The sequence below is a fragment of the Neovison vison genome, chromosome 8 (genome assembly GCF_020171115.1).
Source record: "Neovison vison isolate M4711 chromosome 8, ASM_NN_V1, whole genome shotgun sequence".
NCBI classification, from domain to species: Eukaryota; Metazoa; Chordata; class Mammalia; order Carnivora; family Mustelidae; genus Neogale; species Neogale vison.
The window spans coordinates 83,263,318-83,286,832 of record NC_058098.1 but is presented as its reverse complement, the minus strand read 5'-3'; the positions used below and the strand labels follow the sequence as shown (position 1 = coordinate 83,286,832).

The window sequence follows — 23,515 nt, the reverse complement described above, 5'->3', positions numbered from 1 at the left end:
TTTTAAGGGAGACTGGGTGGCTCAGTGGGTTAAGCCTCTGCCTTTGGCTCAGGTCATGGTCTTGGGGTCCTGGATCAAGGCCCTCATTGGGCTCTCTGCTCAGTGGGGAGCCTGCTTCCCCCTCTCTCTCTGCCTGCCTCTCTGCCTACTTGTGATCTCTCGCTCTCTGTCAAATACATAAGTAATATCTTAAAAAAAAGTTTTAACTGCAAAAAAAAGCTAAAATTGCAGCATTATTTTAAGAGAAAAACTGAAAATAACCTCCATGTCCACTGACAGGAAATGGATAAGGACATTTTGGTAGATTCATAGAATAGATTACTATAGAATAGCTAAAATAAAGAAACTTAACCTGTCTCAAAATTTTCAAGTTTCAAAAACATAATTTACATTCTAAAAAATCACATAAGGATATATAAGGTATGATTTCATCATGTATAAAGTTTATATAGTATATTGTGCTGTGGATACATGACAAATGCAGTTAAAGTCTAACAACATACGCATGGGCATAATAAACAACAAATTCAGTCAAGTGTTTACTTCCAGGAAAGTAAAAGCTGGAAGAAGGATTATCTGTAAAAGGATGAAGGTTTTTTGGAATGTTTCATTTCTTTTCTTTTTTTTTTTAAAGATCTTATTTATTTATTTGACAGAGAGAGATTACAAGTAGGCAGAGAGGCAGGTAGAGAGAGAAGGAGGAGGAAGCAGGCTCCCTGCTGAGCAAAGAGCCCGATGCGGGACTCGATTCCAGGACCCTGAGATCATGACCTGAGCCGAAGGCAGCGGCTTAACCCACTGAGCCACCCAGGCGCCCTGGAATGTTTCATTTCTTATAAAAATATATATATCATGCTATTATGTCAAAACGCTGAATGGAGGGTACCTAGATGTTTGTTGTATTACCCTCTGGACTTCCTCCATCTATTTGAAATATTTAATGATAAGCAAAAAGAATACCAGCAAGCGAAAGTGAAAAGAAAGAGAATCCATAATTCTGCCTTCTCTGCTCTATCGCTGACATACCCTCCATTTACATATTGACATAAATCTGTCTGCTATCTCTGCCCAGCAGGACAGGAGGAACAGGGCGGCCAATCTCTGGACAACTGCAGTGAGGACAGTGCCCACAGTTTGGCTGGCTAGGAAATTTGGACCTTAACTTACTCATTTAAAGGATATGGTTTGGTAAATTAAAATATTTACTAAAAGAAGGAACATTTCATTATTATATATTTAACAAGTTGTATTAACTCACTTTTTCTCACTTATTTTGGCTTGTTCAGATTATTTAAATATTTTTCCCCCTCTCCATTTTTCAGAACCACCGTTGCCTTCTAAATGCTTATAGAACCTGTAGAATAAATATGCAAAGAGCATAGCTGTGAGAACAGGCAGTTCTGGCACTGAGGAAGGGCATCAACTTTAAACTTTATCTGAAAAGTAATAGTCCTTGTTCTTTTTCTGTTTGTCTTCCTTTTTCTCACTTGCCTCCTAGGATTCCTCATGTGTTTTAACTATAATTTCCCTCACTAGTTGTTTTTCCAATATTCTGTTTCCTTATACAAACAGTATACACAGACACACTTGGTAAGGAGGCTCAGCGTAAAGTGCATTGTGTGATTTCATTTAAGTTACGGTTTCCTTGTACTTTTAGTGCCACCTTATGGCAGTGCTCTGCTGTCAGAATCCATACTACTCTGATTTTTTTTTTAATGCTCCCGAACACATAATTCTGGCTGAGGTTTACAGTGTTGTCATTGAAAGATATCACCTTGGGGCTCCTGGCTGGCTCAGTGGGTGAAGCATATGACTCTTGATCTTGGGGTTGTGAGTTCAAGCCCCATATTGAGTGTAGAGATAACTTAAAAATAAAATCTTTAAAATAAATAAAATAAAAGTAGATATTGTGTCACATAGCAGTGTGGTTTTTCAACCCATCTGTGTAACAGATTCACCTGGAGACTCCAGGCTCACTCCAGAACCACTGTCAGAAAGTCTGATTCAGGGGCACCTGGGTGGCTCAGTGGGTTAAGCCACTGCCTTTGGCTCGGGTCATGATCTCGGGGTCCTGGGATCGAGTCCCGCATCGGGCTCTCTGCTCAGCAGGGAGCCTGCTTCCTCCTCTTTCTCTGCCTGCCTCTCTGCCTACTTGTGATCTCTCTCTGTCAATAAATAAATAAAAAATCTTGAAAAAAAAAAAAGAAAAGAAAGTCTGATTCATCAGACAAAGCTAGATGTCATTTAATAACTATTTAGTTACACTACTTACTACTTACTGGGAAAAAAGTCCACTTTCTTCCCTGAGTAGATGACTACTTATGGTTAGAAGAATGAATACATGGCCATCTGCAGGAAACAGCACACACTGATGTCTACTATTTAACTTGCTTTCACCAAGCCCCGCCCCCTCACTCTTTTCTTAAGTCCAGAATTTTAACAATCATTATTTATTTATTTGAGTAATCTCTGTACCCAGTGTGGGTCTTGAACTCAAAATTCTGAGATCAAGAGTCACATGCTCTTTTGACTAAGCCAGCCAGCGCCCCCTACAATCGTTACTTTACCATCTCTATCAGGCATATGACTTATATTCTTTTCACTTAGGTCTCTTACAAACTGCTGGGAGCACCCCACCTGGCTTTGGCAGATCTGGCCTTTCCAGTCACACCTCATTCCCTGTGCTATGGGTCCTCTCCCCCAGAAGACTGGTGCAAGCCTTGCCAATATGAGTCTCCTGACCAGAGTGCTTTGCATTTTATGGGCCCTGCCTAACTCCTACATGTGCCTTGTTAAAATTGTGTACCATGTTCATGTATGCTTTGCAGATCTACCCAGGCTGACCCTGGTCCTTGCAAGGTGGCAGGTCTCATTTCATAAGTGGATCAGCACATACCTTGTTAACCAGGGCCATAAGCCCTGCCAGTGTGCAAGCTGCCCTGACAGGAGCCAACACTACTGCAAAGTTATTCCTGCCCTGGGGTGAAGGGAAGATAGCCACATACACCAGTTAGACAATGGCCCCAACAGTGGGCTAGGGGCAGACAGTCTGCTCATTGCAGCCTCCACCCACCAACAAAAACTTCTCAGGGGACAACACAGGGAAAGCATCCAGCAGTTTGGTGCTACTGCATCTCTGGCAAGTGCCTGGTCTGCCTACACCAGGCCCAATGTGACCCTAGACTGCACTGCATGAGAGGACCTCCACCTCCTACTGCCATTACCCCCAAGATCAAAAGATGTAGCTGACTTTCCCAACAGAGAAACAGACACAGAGTATTAGACAAAATGAGGAGACAGAAGACTATGTCCTAAATGAAATAATGACAAAACCATAACAAGAGACCTAAGAGAAATGGAGATAAGTAATAAGCTTGATAGAAAATTTAAAGTAATGATCATAAAAAGATACTCATTGGACTTGAGAAAAGAATGGAGGACCTCAGTGAGACACTAACACAGAGATAAGAAGAACCAATCAGAGATGAAGAACATAATGAATGAAATAAAAAATATACTGTATGGAATAAATAGTATGCTAGAGGAAGCAGAAGAAAAATTAGTGACCTGGACAACAGAATAACGGAAAGTAATCAAGCCAAGAACGTTAGAGAAAAAACAATTATATAAATGGGAGTAGACTTAAAGACTTGACTCCATCAAGTGTCATAACATTCACAGTATAAGGATCCCAGAAGTCGAAGAGAAAGAAAAGGGGGCACGAAATTTCTTTGAAGAAATAATAGCTGAAAACTTTGTTAATCTGGGGGAAGAAAACAGATATCCAGATCCAGGAAGCACAGAGGTTCCCCCAACAAAATCAACCCAAGGAGGTCCACACCCAGCCACATAGTTATTAAAATGGCAAAAGTAATGAAAAAGAATTTTCAAAGCAGCAAGAGAAAAGAAGACAGTTCCATAGACGGGAAATCCATAAGGCTATCAGCAGACTTTTTAGCAAACTTTGCAGGCCAAAGGGAAGTGCCATGATATATTCAAAGTGCTGAAAGGGGAAAAAAAAAATCTGCATCACAAATAGTCTATCCAGCAAGCCTACCATTCAAAACAGAAGAAGAGATAGAGTTTCCCAGGCAAACAAAAGCTAAAGGAGTTCATCACCACTAAATCAGCCCTACAAGAAGTATTAAAGGGGACTCTGGGAGTGGAAAGCAGAGACCATAAGAAAAGTAAGAAGCACAGAAGCAGTAAAAGTAAGAGTATCTGTAAAAATCAGTCAAGGAACTCACAAAAGGATGTAAAGTATGACACTATGCAGCTAAAATGTGGGGTGGAGAGGAATAAAGAATGGGTTCAAACTTAAGTGATCATGAACTTAATACAGACTGCAATATACAGAAGATGTTATATACAAACCTAATGGTAGCCACACATCAAAAAACAGTCATAGATACACAAAAAATTAAAAGAATCCAAAAATATCACTAAAGAGAATCCATGAACTGTGAGAGAAGAGAGCAAGAAAAAGAAAGGGTATTAGAGAAGAACTACAAAAACAACCACAAAACAAGTAACAAAATGGCAAAATACATATCTATACCTATATCCCTAAATACTTTGAATGTAAATGGACTAAATGCTCCAATCAAAATGACATAGATTTTAAAAAGTAGATTAAAAAAAACAAGACCCATCTATAATGCTGCCTACAAGAGACTTATTTCAGACCTAAGTACACATGTAGATTGAAAGTGAGGGGATGGGGCCCCTGGGTGGCTCAGTCGGTTAAGCGGCTGCCTTCCACTCAGGTCATGATCCGTGATCCCAGGATCTTGGGATTGGGCCCTGCATTAGGCTCCCCTCTTCCTTGCCTGCCACTTCCCCTGCTTGAGCTTGGTATCTCCCTCTCTCTCTCAATCTGTGCCAAAAAAAAAAAGAAAGAAAGAAAGAAAGAAAGAAAGAAAAGATACATCTTGGCAGGAGGGTGGCTCTAAGACTATCTGTAGTTCTCACTCTCTCCTTCAGTAAAAGTCGGAAAACAGTATAGGTCACTAGCAGTAACAGGAAATGGTTTTTCTATCTAGCTCCTCCCTCAAATTCTGTTAACTTTGTCTAAATGTAAGCCAAACCCTTTAATATATTTAAGTAACACATGATGCCATAACAACCACCAAAGTATTAAGTGCCTCTTTTTTTTCTTGCACTAAATACACACCACACCCACCATTCTTAGCAATTCAAAATATAGGAAGAGGGATATAAAACTCCCATCTTAAAGAACTTAAGGCTACTTTGCAAATATTAAAATAACTATGCAACAATAATAATAGTTAACATTGATAGAGGGTTTACTATAAGCCAGAAAGGACTGTTCTAATTGTTTTAGATTTATTAAGTCATTTAATTCTCCAACAATCCCATAAGGGTGGTCACCACATCATCTTCCCCACCAGATGGGCTTTAAATGAGAGTGGGGAAGCTAGTCTATTTGAATTGAACTGGCTAGGTATCCCGGTACCTTTTACCTGGGAGGTACAAAAAGGTGAGATTCATAATAGTTGCTCAATAAATAGCTGAAGGATAGCTGAAGAATCAATCCCAGGCATTAGATGTAAAAGGTATTTTCTGTTGTTTTTATATTAAAATTTGCCCTTAGCAGATTAGCATCATAGGGGTTTAGCCTCAGCTTCCAAAGCAATTAGCACATCTCACAATATCTGGCTGAATGTTCTGAAGAGGGAAAATGACAACATGATGCAATAGTGTGGAATCAGCTCTGCTACCATGTAATCTTTCTGCAATATTTTATCCCTTAGATATCTGGCTGAATCTTTACCAGGATAACCTTATTTAAAGCCATCTTAAAATGTATAAAGTACACCTTTAAAGGAGCTAATTTTTTCATGAAAGCCTGTGCTCTAGAGCCCACCCAGACTATTTCTGAGAGGGTGGAATGATTCAGATCAAGGGACTTTGCAAACAACTCTTGACATTAACATTTATTTCAATTAAAAACATGTGAATTCAGAATTAATGTAAAGTAAAACCCTTCTGAAGTATTTGGCAAAAGAAATACTATTAAGAATATGATTACAATGTTTTTGGTACCTGTGCTATATATTACAGACATTAACAAAATAAAAATCATATTCTGAAGAGAATCAAAATCCGATAAATTCTGGTTTGTAAAAATCAATTCACTGGTACAGTCCTCCCAGGGGAGAAGCAATTTGCCTTTTTACCATTAGTTAAAAATCTAAAGAGCAGACTTCCTCTTCTAGTAGTGACCATCACCGCACTATAGAACATGGACAAGCCTTAAGCCTTTTTTGAGAATACAGTAAGAAAAACAAGACTCTGGTTTTTAACAGAGCTTACAGATCATGTATCATAAAACATTTTCTTTTGAAAATAAAAATTTTATAATCTATTTCAAAAACATCAAACAACTGAAAAACGTCTAAACTGGAACAAAATTTGCAAACAGAAGTTCAAAAAACTTGGAAAAGCCACACATACAACATCGAGTAACATCTAGCTTCATTTATCAACTAAAACACTCACTTAAAATGATTTTTTTATGTGTTAACTGAGTTTAGCACTACAGTATTTCAATAGAGACTGCCATTCTGTCACACATTATCAAAGCCTGTTCTCTAAATAATTTGAAGAAATTCCAATTACAAGACAAATGAAGACTGAAAATAGAAACAGTGCATCTTAAAGTTTTCCAGAGGTCTACACACAAGTAGTTTCCAAACACAAAATTTTTTATATGCTTATGGTTTGGAACAAATTTTCCCTGAGCACTCTTTCTGCTTGGTTAGAAAAATTAAGACATGATCTATAAAACAGAATTTAGTTTGATTTCTACTGAATGCATGCCATTTTTCACCCATCATATGTTTTTGGGAATGTTGCCTTCTAGATATTGCTAAAGTAAAAAATAACTTTAACTGTTGGAAGGGGCTATTTGAATGGCTTTCAAAATATGGTTAAGTTTTAGAGCCCAGAGAACTGCACCATGGGTGTTTCAAACAACTGAAATGATTCACGATCCTAAAACTATCAATAGTTATTTTAACACATTCAGAATGGCACTAGTGTCACAGAACAAGAGGTAATAATCAGTAATTTCAGCTCAGATAACCAACAGATAAGCATTAGAAACTGAAAGAAAAACAAGTTGGATTAACATTGTGCTTTCCATGGAATAATGCTGAAAAAAATTAACCCTCCTGGCCAACACAGGAAATACCTCACACCCTGAAAATTTATTTAATGCAATCTGGAGACCTGTTACTCCTTAATATTCATGCAAACTTAAAATTAGCATCACTGGGAGTTTCATCACATAAGCTGCAGTTCCCAATGCTATCCCAAGATTTACAGCCCGAAAGACATGCACAACACCACCACCCAGCTGTGGTCCCTTAAATTTTTAAGGTCTTAAAAAGCCTCAGCTACTTGAGAGTTTAGGTATCCTCTCTTTCAAATAAATAAAGGATAACAAATATCAGGAGTCTTAACTATGCAAATTTGTAAATGCTAATGTTCTACATAGCCTAGTATCACATTAAAGGAAAATCAGATTTAAGAAGTTTCATATTTACAATTTTAGGTTTCAGAAGGCCTAACTATGTGTTTCCCTCAGTGTTACGATTTATGTAGTTTGTAAGAATAATTAACAAATAACTTAGAACATTTAGAAGTCATTGTTCTGAAGATCTTCAAGAAGTGAGCAATTTCAGATGTCCAGAGATGTGTCTTCTTTTTAGTTATAGTTAAGGTGCTTTATGCAGGACGCCCTGGACCAAAACGGCTTTTAGACCTAGATTTTTTAAATAGAAAAGAAGGTCAGAGGTGTTTCTAAAATACTAGGAAGTTGTTGCTTTATGTTATGCTTGCTTGACAGCATCAAAGTTTAATGAAATTTCATGTAGCCCCATAATACATTTTTAAAATCCCTTGGAGTGACACATATTTTGGAATTCAGATTTTTTGGGGGGGAGGTAGGGAGATAACATCATATATATATTGTATATTATGGATTGGAGCGGTGCCTTATAATCAAACATATTAATGTTTCTTCAGTGAAACAAATGAACATTTATATTCAGTGAGATAAATAAAAACTATAAATAGCATCATAGTAGCTTAGTCTGGGTTTGAGTTGTCACAAAGTGGCAAAAAAAGAAAGTCTTGTTGGCTTTCTGAGGTTTCAGATTTCAGAATTGCTGATAAGGCATTTGGATCTGTAGAATTAATGATCCAAACTCAGTAACTGTTAATCTTTAAAAGAAAATTTGTGACTTAAAATGACAGAGAGTCCAACAAGTTAGACTTTATTAAGAGAAATAAAATAAGGAACAGGAAAGACTTCAATGATTTAAACAAATAACCTATAAACAGTATAAAATTCTACTAATTCACAGTGGCAGTAGAGCTTACATTCCCATTCACTGCTGGCTCAGAACAGAGCTGATTCAATCAACAGAAAACTTAAAAAAAAATACTCTCATTAAATTTTGTGCTTATGACCTTTTCAAGCCTTAAGTTTAAGTTAAAATCTGGTTCTGATTAGTGTCTTGATGATCTAATCCTTGAAACAAAACAACAAAACTCCAATTATGTACTGCTAGTGTTCATATGATTTTCCCTAGAAAAAGAAAATCACGGGGCACCTGGGTAGGTCAGTCTGTTAAGCGGCCTACTCTTGACTTCGGCTCAAGTCATTTGAGGGACCTGGGATGGAGCCTTGCATGGGGCTCCATGCTCAGGGGGCAGGCGGAGGGAGTCTGCAGGAGATTCTCTCTCACTCCTTCCCTCTGGCCCTCCCCCTGCTTGCACTCCCTCTTTCTCTCTCTAAAAATAAATAAATAAATCTTCACCCCCCCCCAAAAAAAAGAAAAGAAAGAAAGAAAAGAAAATTATTTCAAAGCCAGTGGCATTCTGAATTTGTTTATACTGATTTACCTTGTATTTTTTTCTGAGCTGCTTTGCCGTGTAGTGACTGGCACGGAGGCCTTGATTTGTGCTTCGAGTCTGGAATAAATACCTCCTGCAAACTGCAGAGTAAAGTGGCAAAATGAAGTTGTTATTTTTATGGAATCAACAGAAGCTCTGCTTTATTAAAATGGCATTCCTTTTTGGCTAACAAGCAGTTTTATTTTGATTTTTAAAATTCAGGCTCTTTGAATTATAATTTCTGTGAATAGTTTTACATACAGTGAAATTTACCCTTTGTAGTGTATAGTTCTGAATTCTAACAAATGCATACAGTGGTATAACCATCATTAAAAGGGAAACATACATCACTTCCACTGCCCCAAGAAAACCCCCTGGTGCCTCTCATAAGTCAACCCATTGCCACCATCAGTTCCTGGAAACTACTGATCTCTTTTATTGTCTCTATAGTTTTGCATTTTTCAAAACATTACATAAGTAGAATTGTACAGCCTGGAGCCTTTTTAGTCTGGCTTTTTTCACTTTAGCATAATTTGCAGGAGATTCATTTATGTTGCTGATTTATCACTAGCTCTTTCTTTTTTACATGTATCACAGTTGGCTTATTCATTTACCAGGTAAAGGCCATTTGGGTTGTTTCTAGTTTTTGGCAATTCTGAATAAAACCACCATAAACATGTGTGAACTGCTCTCTGCAGTGAATAAGTGTTTAACTTTATAGGAAACTGACAAACTGTTTTCCAAAGCGGCCATTCCTTTCCGTGTCCCTACTAGCTCCCTATGAGAGTTCCAGTTGCTCTCCATCCTGGCCAGCAATTTTTTTTTTTTTTTTTTTTTTTTAGACATTCAAGTTGGTATCCAGGGGTATCTCACTGAGGTTTAAATTTACATTTCCCTAATGACTAATGATGTTACATCTTTTTGTGTGCTTATTTGCCATCTGTAGCCCTTTTTTCATGAAGTGTCTGGTTAATCTTTTGCCCATATAGTTTTATTGGATTATTTATTTTATTATTGAGTTTTCAGAGTTCTTTGTATATTCTGGACACAAATCCTTTACCAGGTAAGTGTTTTACACATAGTTTCTCGTGTTTTTGTTTTCTTAATAGTGTCTTTTAAAAAAAAAAGTGACACTCAAAAATAGTGTCATTCAAATTTTGATGAAGTCCAAATTGTCAATTTTTTCTTTTATAGATCATGCTTTTGGTGTCACGGTTAAGAAATATTTGCCTAATTGGGGCGCCTGGGTGGCTCAGTGGATTAAGCTGCTGCCTTCGGCTCAGGTCATGATCTCAGAGTCCTGGGATCGAGTCCCACATCGGGCTCTCTGCTCAGCAGGGAGCCTGCTTCCCTTCCTCTCTCTCTGCCTGCCTCTCTGCCTGTTTGTGATTTCTCTCTCTCTGTCTAATAAATAAATAAAATTTTTAAAAAAAAAAGAAATATTTGCCTAACCAAGGTCACAAAGATTTTAGAAGTTTTAACACTGTATGTTAACTATATTGGAATTAAAATTAAAAAAAGAAATATTTTAGAAGTTTTATAAGGAAGTAAAATTTTAAATAAAAGAATTAGGGCAAGAGTAATTATAAATACATAATACTAAACTAATGTTGATAAAGAGTGTTATGACTAATACATAACTTTAGTAAGAACATAGGTATTTTAGTCATCACTTTCAGCAAGATGACCTCTTATTTTAGAAATAGTATCTAAGCACTGCCTACAGAGTTAACTGAAATCAGCAACTTCCAAAAAGTCACCCTCTGGGTAGTCAGTATTTGGTCAGCCATTCACGGTTAATCTACTGTTGAGGTGACATTATACTTCCAGGAATAACCTACGTTACTATGTGTGTTATAGAGGACCCATGGGCCATGGATAATAACATGGAGAACATTTGTCTGAGTCAAGCTAACTGGGACAGAATATAAAAATATATTAAAGTATTTAAATTGGTCTTTTCAGATTCTGCCTAGAGCATCTTTATATACCTCATGATGAAAACAAAGTAGGAAGGTATATCTAAGCAAGCACAGTATACTAGCACATTATTCTTACTTCTTTTGCTTCCTTTGACTTGACTCGGTCCAGATCACCCAATCTCATCTTTATAAGGTGCCCTGTAATTTCAGACATCCGTCGCTGATCTGCAGGTAAAAAATAATAAACCTAACATTTTATGAGGATGGTTTATAATTTTTATTTCTTAAAGAACACTTCAGTTATTGAGAATTTATGAAAATACCATTGAATACCATTTTATAGACATATACACTTATTTATCTTTGAAGAACTTCAGGCAGCAAGTGGTAAATGGCTCATATAGATAATTGTGCTGCTTTTAAGGCTACTGTAAACCAACCTAAAACACGATAGTCATCTTCAGAGTGCAACTAAGAGGCAACAATCAGCTTGACACCTCCAAACCACAGGTGTATATTATATGTAACATATATGTATATATATTACACACACATATATAATATACATATACACACATATATACATACACCTATATACACTATATATACACATATATACATACATATATATATACATATATATATATATTATATGTACATTATCTACGGGGATTGTCTACTAATAAAACCCTGGTTAAGGGGCACCTGGGTGGCTCAGTTGGTTGGGTGTCCCACTCTTTATTTCAGCTCAGGTCATGATCTCAGGGTCATGAGATCAAGCCCCACATCAGGCTCTGTGCTCAGAGAGGAGCCTGCTTGGGATTCTGCAAAGCCTTCCTTCCCCCACCATCTTTTAACAAACAAACAAATAAAAATTCTGGTTGCTTCTTAAGGGAATGTGTAAATTCTGAGCCTCATTCTAGTTTGAACATTTTAAGCTATTCAGCCTACTTCATACAATGAAAGATTCCTATCATTGATACTTATACCTAATTTGTACATTATGTACATATTAAAACTTACCATCTTCCCTTTGTGCATCCTGGTTGAATCTCAAGGATCTTGTGGCATCCCATTTATTCTTCTGCATACTCACACTATTAGAAAAATTAAACAAAAATCAGCATTGATGCTTTAAGAGTGGGTATCTGATTGGATTAAGGAGGAATACTCACATGAAAGGAGACACATCTCTAGAAGTTGACTAAAAAAGAGTAGACAACATTAAGGTTCAATTAGAACTCATTTACCGATTAGTTTTATAGTTAGTAATAAAAAGCAGCAATAAAACAGGTTCAGAGAAGTTAAGAAACTTGTCCAAAGAGATACAGATCTAGAATTTGAATCCAGCTCTATCAGTCTGACCTGGAAGCCCCAGCTTATGCAAACTTTTAGAATTCACTGAGTTGTGTGCTTGTGGTACTTAGCATGCAGGTGAATGTACAACCTGTCCAGTGTAATTGTGTGGAACTAGTCACAACCCAGCCTTTCATACATTTTTGGAACCCATGGTTTCTCTTTTAGTCAAATGTGATTACTACTGTCCTTTTATTCCTACCTGGCTTTTTACCCCTTCCTTCAAAGTTATGGGAAATAAGAATTATTTTAAAAGGCCATAAAATACATTTATTTAAAAATTATAAAGTCTAATTACTTTTCTTATTTCAAAGTCTATCTTCTTTTTGAATAAGTAATATTGGTTCAAAATTCAAAAGTTACATATAGCACATATAGTGAAAAGTCTGTTTCCCAATTTCCTTCTTTAGAGGCAATGAGTCTTTATCAAATTCCTGTGCAGTTTTTCAGAGATATTTTATGCATATATAAAGACATATATATTCCTCTATCCATGCTACAGAAATGTTAGAATATGCCAAAACACATACTGTTTAGCATTTTCCTTTTCTCACTTATCAATATATCTTGGAGATTTTTTATCTCAGTTTGTATGGACTTTGTTCATTTTTTATACTGCTAGCATTCCACTGTGATATGTTTTTATTCTTCTTCAGATTTTCCTTGGCTATATTTGCTTGCTTATTACTCAGTATGAACTTTACAACAGTAATGGATAATTTAGAGCTACCTTCTCTAGGGCCTTTTCTTTCTTCTGACCACAGGGTGAAGACATCTGCTTTTTTGGTTGTTTTGTGAACTTCTTTGGCTTTTCCTTTTTTCCTGACAACAGAAAGTCAATGTTATGTTTCACATACTTCTCCAATGCACTTGTTACTTACTTATGAACAATAAAACTATTTTAAAAAACACTGTTTCTTAAAACTAACAAATCACCTCTAAATAAAAAGTAAATATATGGAAAAGTCAAACTGAATGTGTTTTCATAGGGGTTCATTTTACTTTTCTTCTTTCTACTTGATGAAAAATTTTGGGGGAAAAAATCAAGGCAATGAATTCAGAGTCCCAATGAAACTAGATGTTGAAAATGTTTGGAAAAAATCAACATATTTCTCTGAATCTAATGTGATAGTGGAGTCAACACCTAATACCAAATTTTTATGTATATAAAAATAACTATAACTTAGAAAAACACAGTTTGAGAGTAATATAAGTGAACTCACAAAAAATTTTTAAAATGTCTTTTGCTTGGGTAGGAGGAGGAGCTATGAGACTCAAAATGACCTTGGGAGGACAGAAATGACCTTGGGAGGAAGCAGGGACAAACTGTATTCTGGACTGGAGCATTCCTACAATCAGTATTCTGAATTTATTCTGGCTCACTGTGTATAAGAGAAAGGAAAGGAAGAGAAAAGAAGGAGGAGAAAGGGACATTTCTCTCACGTCAATGTTTGAATGTAAGGATGGTACATTAAGGGGCGCCTGGGTGGCTCAGTGGGTTAAGCCGCTGCCTTCAGCTCAGGTCATGATCTCAGAGTCCTGGGATCGAGCCCCGCATCGGGCTCTCTACTCAGCAGGGAGCCTGCTTCCTCCTCTCTCTCTGCCTGCTTGTGATCTCTCTCTGTCAAATAAATAAATAAAATCTTTAAAAAAAAAAAAAGGATGGTACATTAAATCACTTTCCCAAACATCAATTATTTGTATATTGATGTATACAAACGCTGTGTAGTTTTTGCTCTATCTTAAAAAGGAAACTTTATATTTCCATTTTCCCAAATGGAAAATCTGTAAAATGTGCTACAAGGAAGATAACCTTGAAGATACTATAAAACAAACAAACAATCAAACAAAAACAACCCAGATGCCCTGGGGCGGTGGGGGTATGTGGGGAGGGGGTTCAGTTGGTCAAGCATCCCAATCTTGATTTTGTCTCAGGTCATGATTTCAGGGTCTTGAGATCCAGTCCCAAGTCAGGCTCCGTGCTGTGCATGGAGCCTGCTTAAGATTCTCTCTCCTCTGTCCCCCTTCCCCTACTCATGCTCATGCTTGCTCACACACTCAAAAAATAAAAAAATAAAATAAAAACAGTATTAAAAATCTAGATAGATTTATTTGCCTTCTGACAAGCCCTGAGTCCCTGACATGTGTTTATAGTTAAAACAGTAGATAAATTAAGTATTATAAAATTGCTAATGAACATGATACGGTGAGATTTGATAATGGAAAGTGAATACAAGTTCCTTTCAAAGAAAACATGATAAAAACAGAACAAAAATATTATAAACTGTTACCTGTAGGTACTGGCAAATAAAGGGAGGTAGAAACTGTTTACATTTAAAAGATGCATAAGATAGGGAAGTGGGTGAGGGTGAGGAATGAAACAGGAGACAGGGATTAAAGAGTACATTTAGGGGGCACCTGGGTGGCTCAGTGGGTTAAGCCGCTGCCTTCGGCTCAGGTCATGATCTCAGGGTCCTGGGATCGAGTCCCACATCGGGCTCTCTGCTCAGCAGGGAGCCTGCTTCCTCCTCTCTCTCTGTCTGCCTGCCTCTCTGCCTACTTGTGATCTCTCTCTGTCAAATAAATAAATAAAATCTTAAAAAAAAAAAAAAAGAGTACACTTAGAGAGATGAACAGAGTAATGTATAGAATTGAATCATGGGCACCTGGGTGGCTCGGTCGGGTAAGTGGCTGCCTTTGGCTCAGATCATGATCTCGTGGTCCTGGGATGGAGTCCTATATTGGGCTCCCTGCCCAACAGGGAGTCTGTTTCTCCCTTTCCCTCTGCCTCTCCCCCACTGCTCATGCTCATTCTCTCTCTCTCTCTCAAATAAGTAAATAAAATCTCAAAAAAATAATATTGTTGAATCACTCTGTTGTACACCTGAAACTAATCTAACACTGTATGCTAACTATACTGGAATTAAAATTAAAATCTTTAAAAAAAGATGCATAAGATGAGAACTGTGAGTTTATGGCTTTCTGCCTGAGGGTACTTCCCAATACCTTGAACCAAGGGAGGAAAATTACAGCTTTATCAGTTCCAGGAAAAAGATGATAGAATTAAAAGTAAGAGAAGCTGAAAGTTTAAAGGGAAATTTTTGGAAGAAAGTCACAAAAGACTTAAGATCTAAAATGTGACTACAAACTCTGCTCAAATGAGTGTTAAATCATGAGTGTTAATTCCTCTGGGAGACCAGAGGAAATCCAGCTTAACAGGCAAGTAGATATTAGGTTCGGGTGTTGACCCCTGTAAGACAGAATTGGTTTTTTTTTTTTTTTCCCACCCCCCGACAGAATTGTTTCTAATGAGAGATCAGAGTTTCTTGTACCTTTGACTACATGCTTTCCCAAAATGCATAGCGTTCAAGCTCTAGGAGTCTTACTTAGGACTGGAAAAACAACTGGAAATCTAGGGGGAGTCCACAAATCAAGGAAACCACTAGGCAGGTAAGTCCCAAATCTGAATAGAAAGTTTGTCCAAAACCTTGCCTGACAAGTAAAATTATACCGGCTGGTATGACCCTGGGGGTCAGGCTATAATAGTAGCAGTTAATAGCAAAGAAAAACCTGTGTGGAGACATGAGAAAGACAGATTTTGCAGTTTGGGTCAGGCAAGTTAACTGCCTACTGGAACAAAACGCCTCAGAAGAACAAAATAGGAATTGCACGGATAATATACCAAAAGTCACAAGATGAAGAAACTGAAAAGTATGAACCACTCAGAAAAGAAATAGTCAACAGAAACATTCTGAGAGAGCTTATATACTGGATTTAGCCCACAATGATTTCAAAACAGCTATTATAAATATGTTGAAAGGGAAAATTCATTTTGTATGAATAAACACATAGGAAATCTCAACAAACATATGGAAACTATAAGAGAAGAACTAAGTGGAAATTCTAGAACTGATAAGCACAATAATTGAAATATTTAGTAGATGGGCTCAAGAGAAAGTCTGAAATGGTAGAATATATCAGTGAAATGTGAAGTCAAACATTAGAAATTATCCCATCCAAAAAATAAAGCAAAGAATGAAGAAAATGAAACAAAACTTCAGAAACCTAAGGGACAATATCAAAAGGTCTAACATACATGTATTGGATTGTAGAATGTGAGTGAGAAAAAGGGAGAGAAAAAATACTTAAAGGAATAATGACTGTAAGCTCCCCAAATTTTTTTTTTGTTTTGTTTTGTTTTTTTAAAGATTTTATTTTATTTATTTGACAGAGAGAGATCACAAGCAGGCAGAGAGGCAGGCAGAGAGAGAGGAGGAAGCAGGCTCCCCACTGAGCAGAGAGCCCGATGCGGGCCTCGATCCCAGGACCCTGAGATCATGACCTGAGCCGAAGGCAGCGGCTTAACCCACTGAGCCACCCAGGCGCCCTGTTTTGTTTTGTTTTAAAGATTTTATTTATTTATTTGACAGAGAGAGATCACAGTAGACAGAGAGGCAGGCAGAGAGAGAGGAGGAAGCAGGCTCCCTGCTGAGCAGAGAGCCCAATGCGGGACTCGATCCCAGGACCCCGAGATCATGACCTGAGCCGGAGGCAGCGGCCTAACCCACTGAGCCACCCAGGTGCCCCCAAATTTTGTTTAAAACATTAATTTACAAATCAAGAAGCTCAATAAAGACCAAGTAAGATAGCCATAAAGGAAACCACACTTAGGCATATCTTAGGCTTCTGAAAGTAAAAATAAAATCTTGAAAGAATCAAGATAAAAAGGGCATACTACATATCACACAGAAAAAAGGTCATTTGGAACAACTGAAAAATTTTCCAAATGAAAAACTGGACAATTTCTTAAAAACCGACTTCCATTTATAACAGAATAGAAAAAGCACTTAGGAATAAATTTAACAAAAGATGTTCAGTATCTGCATACTAAAACTACAAAGCATTGTTGAGAGACATTAAAAAATTAAATAAATGGACAGACATTCCAAATTCATGGATTAGAAAACTTGCCATCGTAGGAAAAAAAAAAAGTCATTCCAAATTGATACTTGGGTTCAATAAAATCCCCCCAAAATTCCAATAATATTTTTGTAGAAATAGTGACCTTTAATCTAAAATATACAGGAAATGCAAAGCACCTAAAAATACGAAAATATTCTAAAACAAAAGAACAATTTTGAAGGACATATATCACCAGATTTCAAGAATCACTAAAAACTACAAAAATTAAGACTGTGGTACTGTGGTACTGATGTAAAATAGACATAAGAATCAACGGTAGGAATGCAAGTTGGTGCAGCCTCTTTGGAGAACAGTGTGGAGATTTCTCAAGAAATTAAAAATAGAACTTCCCTATGACCCTGCCATTGCACTCCTGGGTATTTACCCCAAAGATACAGATGTAGTGAAAAGTGGTCCATATACATATGCCTCCATCAGAAAGGACGAATACCCAACTTTTGTAGCAACATGGACGGGACTGGAAGAGATTATGCTGAGTGAAATAAGTCAAGCAGAGACAGTCAATTATCATATGGTTTCACTTATTTGTGGAGTATAACAAAAAGCATGGAGGACATGGGGAGTTAGAGAGAAGGGGGTTGGGGTAAATTGGAAGGGGAGGTGAATCATGAGAGACTATGGACTCTGAAAAACAATCTGAGGGGTTTGAAGTGGTGGGGGGTGGGAGGTCGGGGTACCAGGTGGTGGGTATTATAGAGGGCACGGATTGCATGGAGCACTGGGTGTGGTGAAAAAATAATGATACTGTTATGCTGAAAATAAATTAAAAAAAAAAGAATCGACGGAAGAGAGCAAAGAGTTTAAAAATGGATCCACATGTAAATGATCAGTTGGTTTTTAAACAAAGGTGTCAAGGTAATCCAAAGGGGGGAGGACATTCTTCTTTTTTTTTTTAATATATATTTTTTAAAATTTATTTATTTGACAGGCAAAGATCACAAGTAGGCAGAGAGACAGGCAGAAGTAGGCTCCCTGCCAAGCAAAGAGCCTGATGCGGGGTTCAATCCCAGGACCCTGGGATCATGACCTGAGCTGAAGGCAGAGGCTTTAACCCACTGAGCCACCCAGGCGCCCTGGGAAAGAACATTCTTTTCAACAAACAGTTCTGGGGAAACTGGCTATGCCTATAGGAAAACATAGGGAAGTTCAACCCTTAACTCATACCATATATAAAAATTAACCTGGAAGGGATCATAGACTTAAATAGAAAAGTTTAAATCATACAATTTCTGGAAGAAAATAGCAGAAAATCTTTGTGACCTTGGGGTAAGCAAAGATTCATGTCATTAAAGCATGAAACATAAAAGGAAAACTAAAACATTAGAGTTCATGAAGATAACTTAATAACTTTGGCTCTTCAAAAGACATCATTAATAAAAATAAAAGGCAAGTCATAAACTGGGGACAGATATTTGCAAAACATAGGGACTTGTATCCAAAATATATATAAAGAATGTTTATAATTCAATAATAAGGCAAACAATCCAACTAAAAAATAGACAAAACATCATTAAAAAAAGAAACACTTCATGAAAAAGGTATATAAATGGCCAATTAGCACACAAGAAGTTGCCTAGAACAATTTATCACTAGAATGGCTAAAAAGTAAAAAAAGTAATAATACCAAGAACTGCTAGAAATGTGTAGCAACTGGAACTCCCATACATTGGTGGTGAGAGGCAAAATGGTACACTTTGCAAAACAGTATGGCAGTTTCTTATAAAGTTAGACAAAATATACCCAGCAATTCCACTCCTAGGTATCTACCCAAGAAAAATGAAAACCTATGTCCACACAGACTTGTATGCAAATGTTCATGGCAACATTATTCATAATAACCAAGAACTGGAACAACTCAAATGTCCATGAAATGGTGAACAGATAAACAAATTATGGTATAGTCATACAGTAGAATACTACTGGGCAATAAAAAGGAACAAACTACTTATATACACAACAATCTAGTTGAAATTCAAAAACATCACACTAAGTGAAAGAAGCCACACACAAAAGACTACCCATGATTCCATTTACATGAGACTTTAGAAAAGGTAAGCCACCGTGACAAAAGCAGATTGGTGGTGACCTGCGAGGTGGGACTGGGGAAAGGGAACTGAGTGTAAAAGGGCAGGAGTTAATTTTTTTGGGTGATGTTCTAGTCTTGACTTTGGTGGTGGTTACCCAATTGTATGCCAAAACTCATCAATATGTATACTCAAAAATGGGTGAATTTTATTAAAATTCATTATATTCATCCTCCATTATAAATTCTACCTCAATCAACTGTGGGGAAAAAACCTCACACAATACATAGTAGCATTTCTCCTTGACTAATTATAATTTTAAAATAATTGATAAATAACTATAAATAGTTGATAAATAAAATAACTGATAAATAACTAGTTTTTTAATAAGAGTATTTGACACATCAAGAAAAATTATATAAAACTTGGAAAAAAGACAAAGGGAGGGTTGTATGTCCTTTTAGTGTCATACTGGAGGACTGCTTAAGAGGCCATGTAGAAATACTTAAATCTCAAGGAAAATATCCTTGTATCTGACTCTCCTATTACTGTTGATTGAAGGCTAAATGCTGTGAAATTTGTAACTTGCAGATTTTTGTATCTAACAGAAATGCAAATGATTTCTGTTTAGAAGATAACCTCAAAGGTGATTGGTTTACTGCCTTGGTTATCAATTAGTTTCGAATCTGACTTGCAATACTCTTTAACATTCTTTTTCAAATGCCTATAAATACCTAAGTCTTCAAATGCTCTTTGAACAAATTTTTTCCCTTATTTCTCTTGCCAAAGAGCTCAAAACTTTTGACACAAGTTTATTCTGTAGTTGTATAAAATCATGTTTTTAATTTCTTAAGAATCATATTCTGGGGATGCCTGGGTGGTTCAGTCGGTTAGGCATCTGCCTTCAGCTCAGGTCATGATCCCGGGATCCTGGGATCGAGTCCTGCATCAGGACTCCCTGCTGAGCAGGGAGCTTGCTTCTCCCTCTGCCTCCACCATTCCCCCTGCTGGTACTCTCTTTCTCTCTCTCTCTGACAAATAAATAAAATCTTAAAAAAGAAAAAAACATAATCATACTCTGATTACTATTGCATAATGCTTCGTTTGAGTGTCACTTGAAATCACCTCAGGCACACACTGATATAAGTCATGCACTTTGAGAAACCCATTATGTTACACCTGAAGTGAAAATGTGGAGGATTATTTCTCAGAACACTGCACTTTTTAAAATAACTTTTTATTATTCTGTGTTAGTGTCAGGATTTGGGAATCCTGATGGAGGAGGCTCCTTTTTTCTTTTTTTTCATGTTGCAGCCTACCACGTAGACTTACAGAGCTAACTCCTCACCCCTTGCATTAAAGACTATAAAATGCTACCTCTTCATAAAAGTGAGACTTGATTTTATCTTAGAAATCAGTACTTTGTTTCTTGGATATTTCTTCTTCGTCTCCAACTTCATCTTCAGTGACCTCAGATCCAGTGGTATATTCTTCTTCTTCTGAAAATAACGATTGTTGTTTCTGAATTAAAAAACAAAACAAAACAAAACAAACACACCCTTTAAAAAACATAGTATTAACACATTTCTTATGGATTCTTTCAAACACATTTATCTAAATTTATTTTGGATAAATAAATTTTTTTCAAACACACTTTTCTAAATGAGCCACACAAGATCTGATAAAGTAATAAATGCCTAGTGTAACATTTGGGAAATGGACATACGAATTTCTATGTTTAGGATAAAGTCACATTACATTAAACATTTTTAAAAAAGATTTTATTTATTTGACAGAGAGAGACACAGCAAGAGAGGGAACACAGCAGAGGGAGTGGGAGAGGGAGAAGCAGTCTCCCCGTGGAGCAGGGAGCCTGACCCGGAGCTCGATCCCAGGATCCTGGGATCATGACCTGAGCCGAAGGCAGATGCTTAACGACTGAGCCACCCAGGCGCCCCTTCAATAAACATTTTTAAATTATTTCCTTCACATATCCTAGCAGAGTGATGGGCACATAAAGGTCCTCAGCATTTGTCAAACTGCACCTTTATCACTCAACTGATTGTATGTTCCTTGATATTAAGATTAAATTAAAATATAATAATTGCCATTATTAAAGTAGTCTCATAAGCAAGTACAGGTACACATTCTCTGGATAAATGTGGTCCTGGATTACTCAACAATAGCTGCATCAGCTTCCTGTTTCGGCCTACCCACCCCACTTTCTGCCATCACTGATCCAAATTTCAGTTGCATTCTTGTGAATATTGGTGGCAGATGACAGAGTAGTGGCAAATAGGTAAAAGAAAAAAAAAAATCAACCAACCAACCAAACAAATTTCGCCTGGAAATTAATCGATTTGTTTTTTTGTTCTATGTCCTAATGTGACTTAAATGTGAGTTTTAGAAGTCATTAGGGACACTTAAGGAGTATACAACAAAATAATAGAGTATATGTCTATTTTAAACAATGGCATTTTCAGTAAGTGCAAAATTACAGAAGCTGAAAGGATAACTGATTTGAACTAAAATCTGTAAATAAGATACTGGTAAGATTCTATTAAACTAAACTTTAATTGTGGAAGAAAAAGATCAATGAAAGTGGAATATATTTGCTTACTTACCAGTTGCAGAGTCCAATTTTTCAGTGACAAAAACTATAAGAAAGACAAAGGAATAGGAGATTAATAAATCTGCATCTACCCAGACTGCAGCTCCTTATTTTTATGTGGAGACTGTGGAAGAACTGAAAAAAAGCTGCAAGTATAATTCCTTTCCAGGTTGAAACATAACTTAAAACTCGGGCTGAAAATGATGTATTACAAATTTTTTGTATCTGCTGCCTAGAGAACATGTTTGCCAAAAAAAAAAAAAAAGAAGAAGAAGAAGAAGAAAGAAAATCAATACTTCCCAGTGTCATTTCCAAAGGATAAGCAAATCACATGTAGAGATAATCTAACTTATTTTCTGAACTATTTCAATCACTTTTTTTTTTAAAGGACGCATTTGTTTGCTTGAGAGAGAGAATGAGAGAGCACAAGCAGAAGGAGAGAGAATTTTTTTTTTTTTAAAGATTTTATTTATTTATTTGACAGAGAGAGATCACAAGTAGGCAGAGAGGCAGGCAGAGAGAGGAGGAAGCAGGCTCCCTGCTGAGCAGAGAGCCCGATGCGGGACTCGATCCCAGGACCCTGAGATCATGACCTGAGCCGAAGGCAGCGGCTTAATCCACTGAGCCACCCAGGCGCCCAGGAGAGAGAATCTTAAGCAGACTTTGTGCAGAGTATGACTCGGGGCTTGATTTCATGACTCCTAGATCATGACCCGAGCTGAAACCAAGAGTTGGACACATAACTGACTAGGCCGCCCAAGGGCACCTTCAATTACTTCTTAATGTTTATATTTTACTATAAGTTAAGGAACCAGATTATATATGGCTATTCAAGAAATCTAATTTGCTATTTGGTATATAATTCATAAATGAATGTTAATGATTGAATATTTATAGACATTTGAAGTTTACAATGCATTTTACATGGAATATTTCACTTTGTCAAGTAAATGCTACCTCAGCCAATACAAAGCCCAGAAGTTCACAGGCAGTTGGAGATTCCCTGGTTGTCAGTAACAAGAATCAAAAAAAATCAAAGCTATCCAGCCATCTGAAAAATAATTGTTTTGAAGCCTTGCAAAAACTAAATGAATTCCTGATTACAATTTAAAAAAAGGAATTTTGTACCAAAAGAAATTTATAGAATTAGGAGAGGACAAAATATCCCATTCACTCTATCTTTAATTCTCAAATTATTAGTTGTCCATAATAAAACCTCTGAAGACCATGTTAAATTTTTTCCCCAAATTTAAGTTGATTAGTTATTAGTTGAGGGCAAGGAACATGTCCTATTACCTTTAGAGTCCTACTAACTCAGCATAATACCTTGTTGTTATGATCAGGTAGTCAGTAAACGCTTATCAAGCAAATACTTTATTAGCACCACGCTCTAACCAACTAAGCTAACCGGCCACCCTTCAACCAAATATTTTAATTTAAGTTTAAACCAATTACATTCTGTTAAAGCTTAAATGTCATCAGTTGTTTATATCAGTAAAGAATAAGTGAAACAGCTACTCACAGCATTGAGCTCCACACTTTTGGGGCCCCATGGTGTATTTGGCTCCAGTAAAACATCACAATCTAGACTCTTTTCATCACAGGGACCAACCCCAAAATCACTTAAAAGAAAAAGACATTTTATGGAGAAATATTCAATTTCATAAAAAGTGAAATGCCAATCATATCTTTTT

The 23,515-nt window shown here is 36.8% G+C and overlaps 1 protein-coding gene across 6 annotated transcripts in view; it reads right to left on the bottom strand.

Moving 5' to 3' along the window:
* Window positions 1-5,942: 5,942 nt before the first annotated feature.
* Window positions 5,943-23,515, bottom strand: part of SANBR (SANT and BTB domain regulator of CSR) — a 55,480-nt gene continuing 37,907 nt past the window's right edge. For 5 of the 6 annotated variants that reach the window (XM_044264029.1, XM_044264031.1, XM_044264032.1 and 2 more), the window contains 9 exons: window positions 23,344-23,443; window positions 21,835-21,867; window positions 20,632-20,731; window positions 12,934-13,025; window positions 12,023-12,051; window positions 11,871-11,944; window positions 10,984-11,072; window positions 8,935-9,026; window positions 5,943-7,789 (listed from right to left, as the gene is read on the bottom strand). In XM_044264029.1, coding sequence (XP_044119964.1) covers window positions 7,753-7,789; window positions 8,935-9,026; window positions 10,984-11,072; window positions 11,871-11,944; window positions 12,023-12,051; window positions 12,934-13,025; window positions 20,632-20,731; window positions 21,835-21,867; window positions 23,344-23,443 — 646 coding nt within the window. In that variant the 3' untranslated portion in view covers window positions 5,943-7,752. Of the gene's footprint in view, window positions 7,790-8,934; window positions 9,027-10,983; window positions 11,095-11,870; window positions 11,945-12,022; window positions 12,052-12,933; window positions 13,026-20,631; window positions 20,732-21,834; window positions 21,868-23,343; window positions 23,444-23,515 lie in introns of those variants that run through there. The other variant, XR_006386207.1, reaches the window with a different exon arrangement.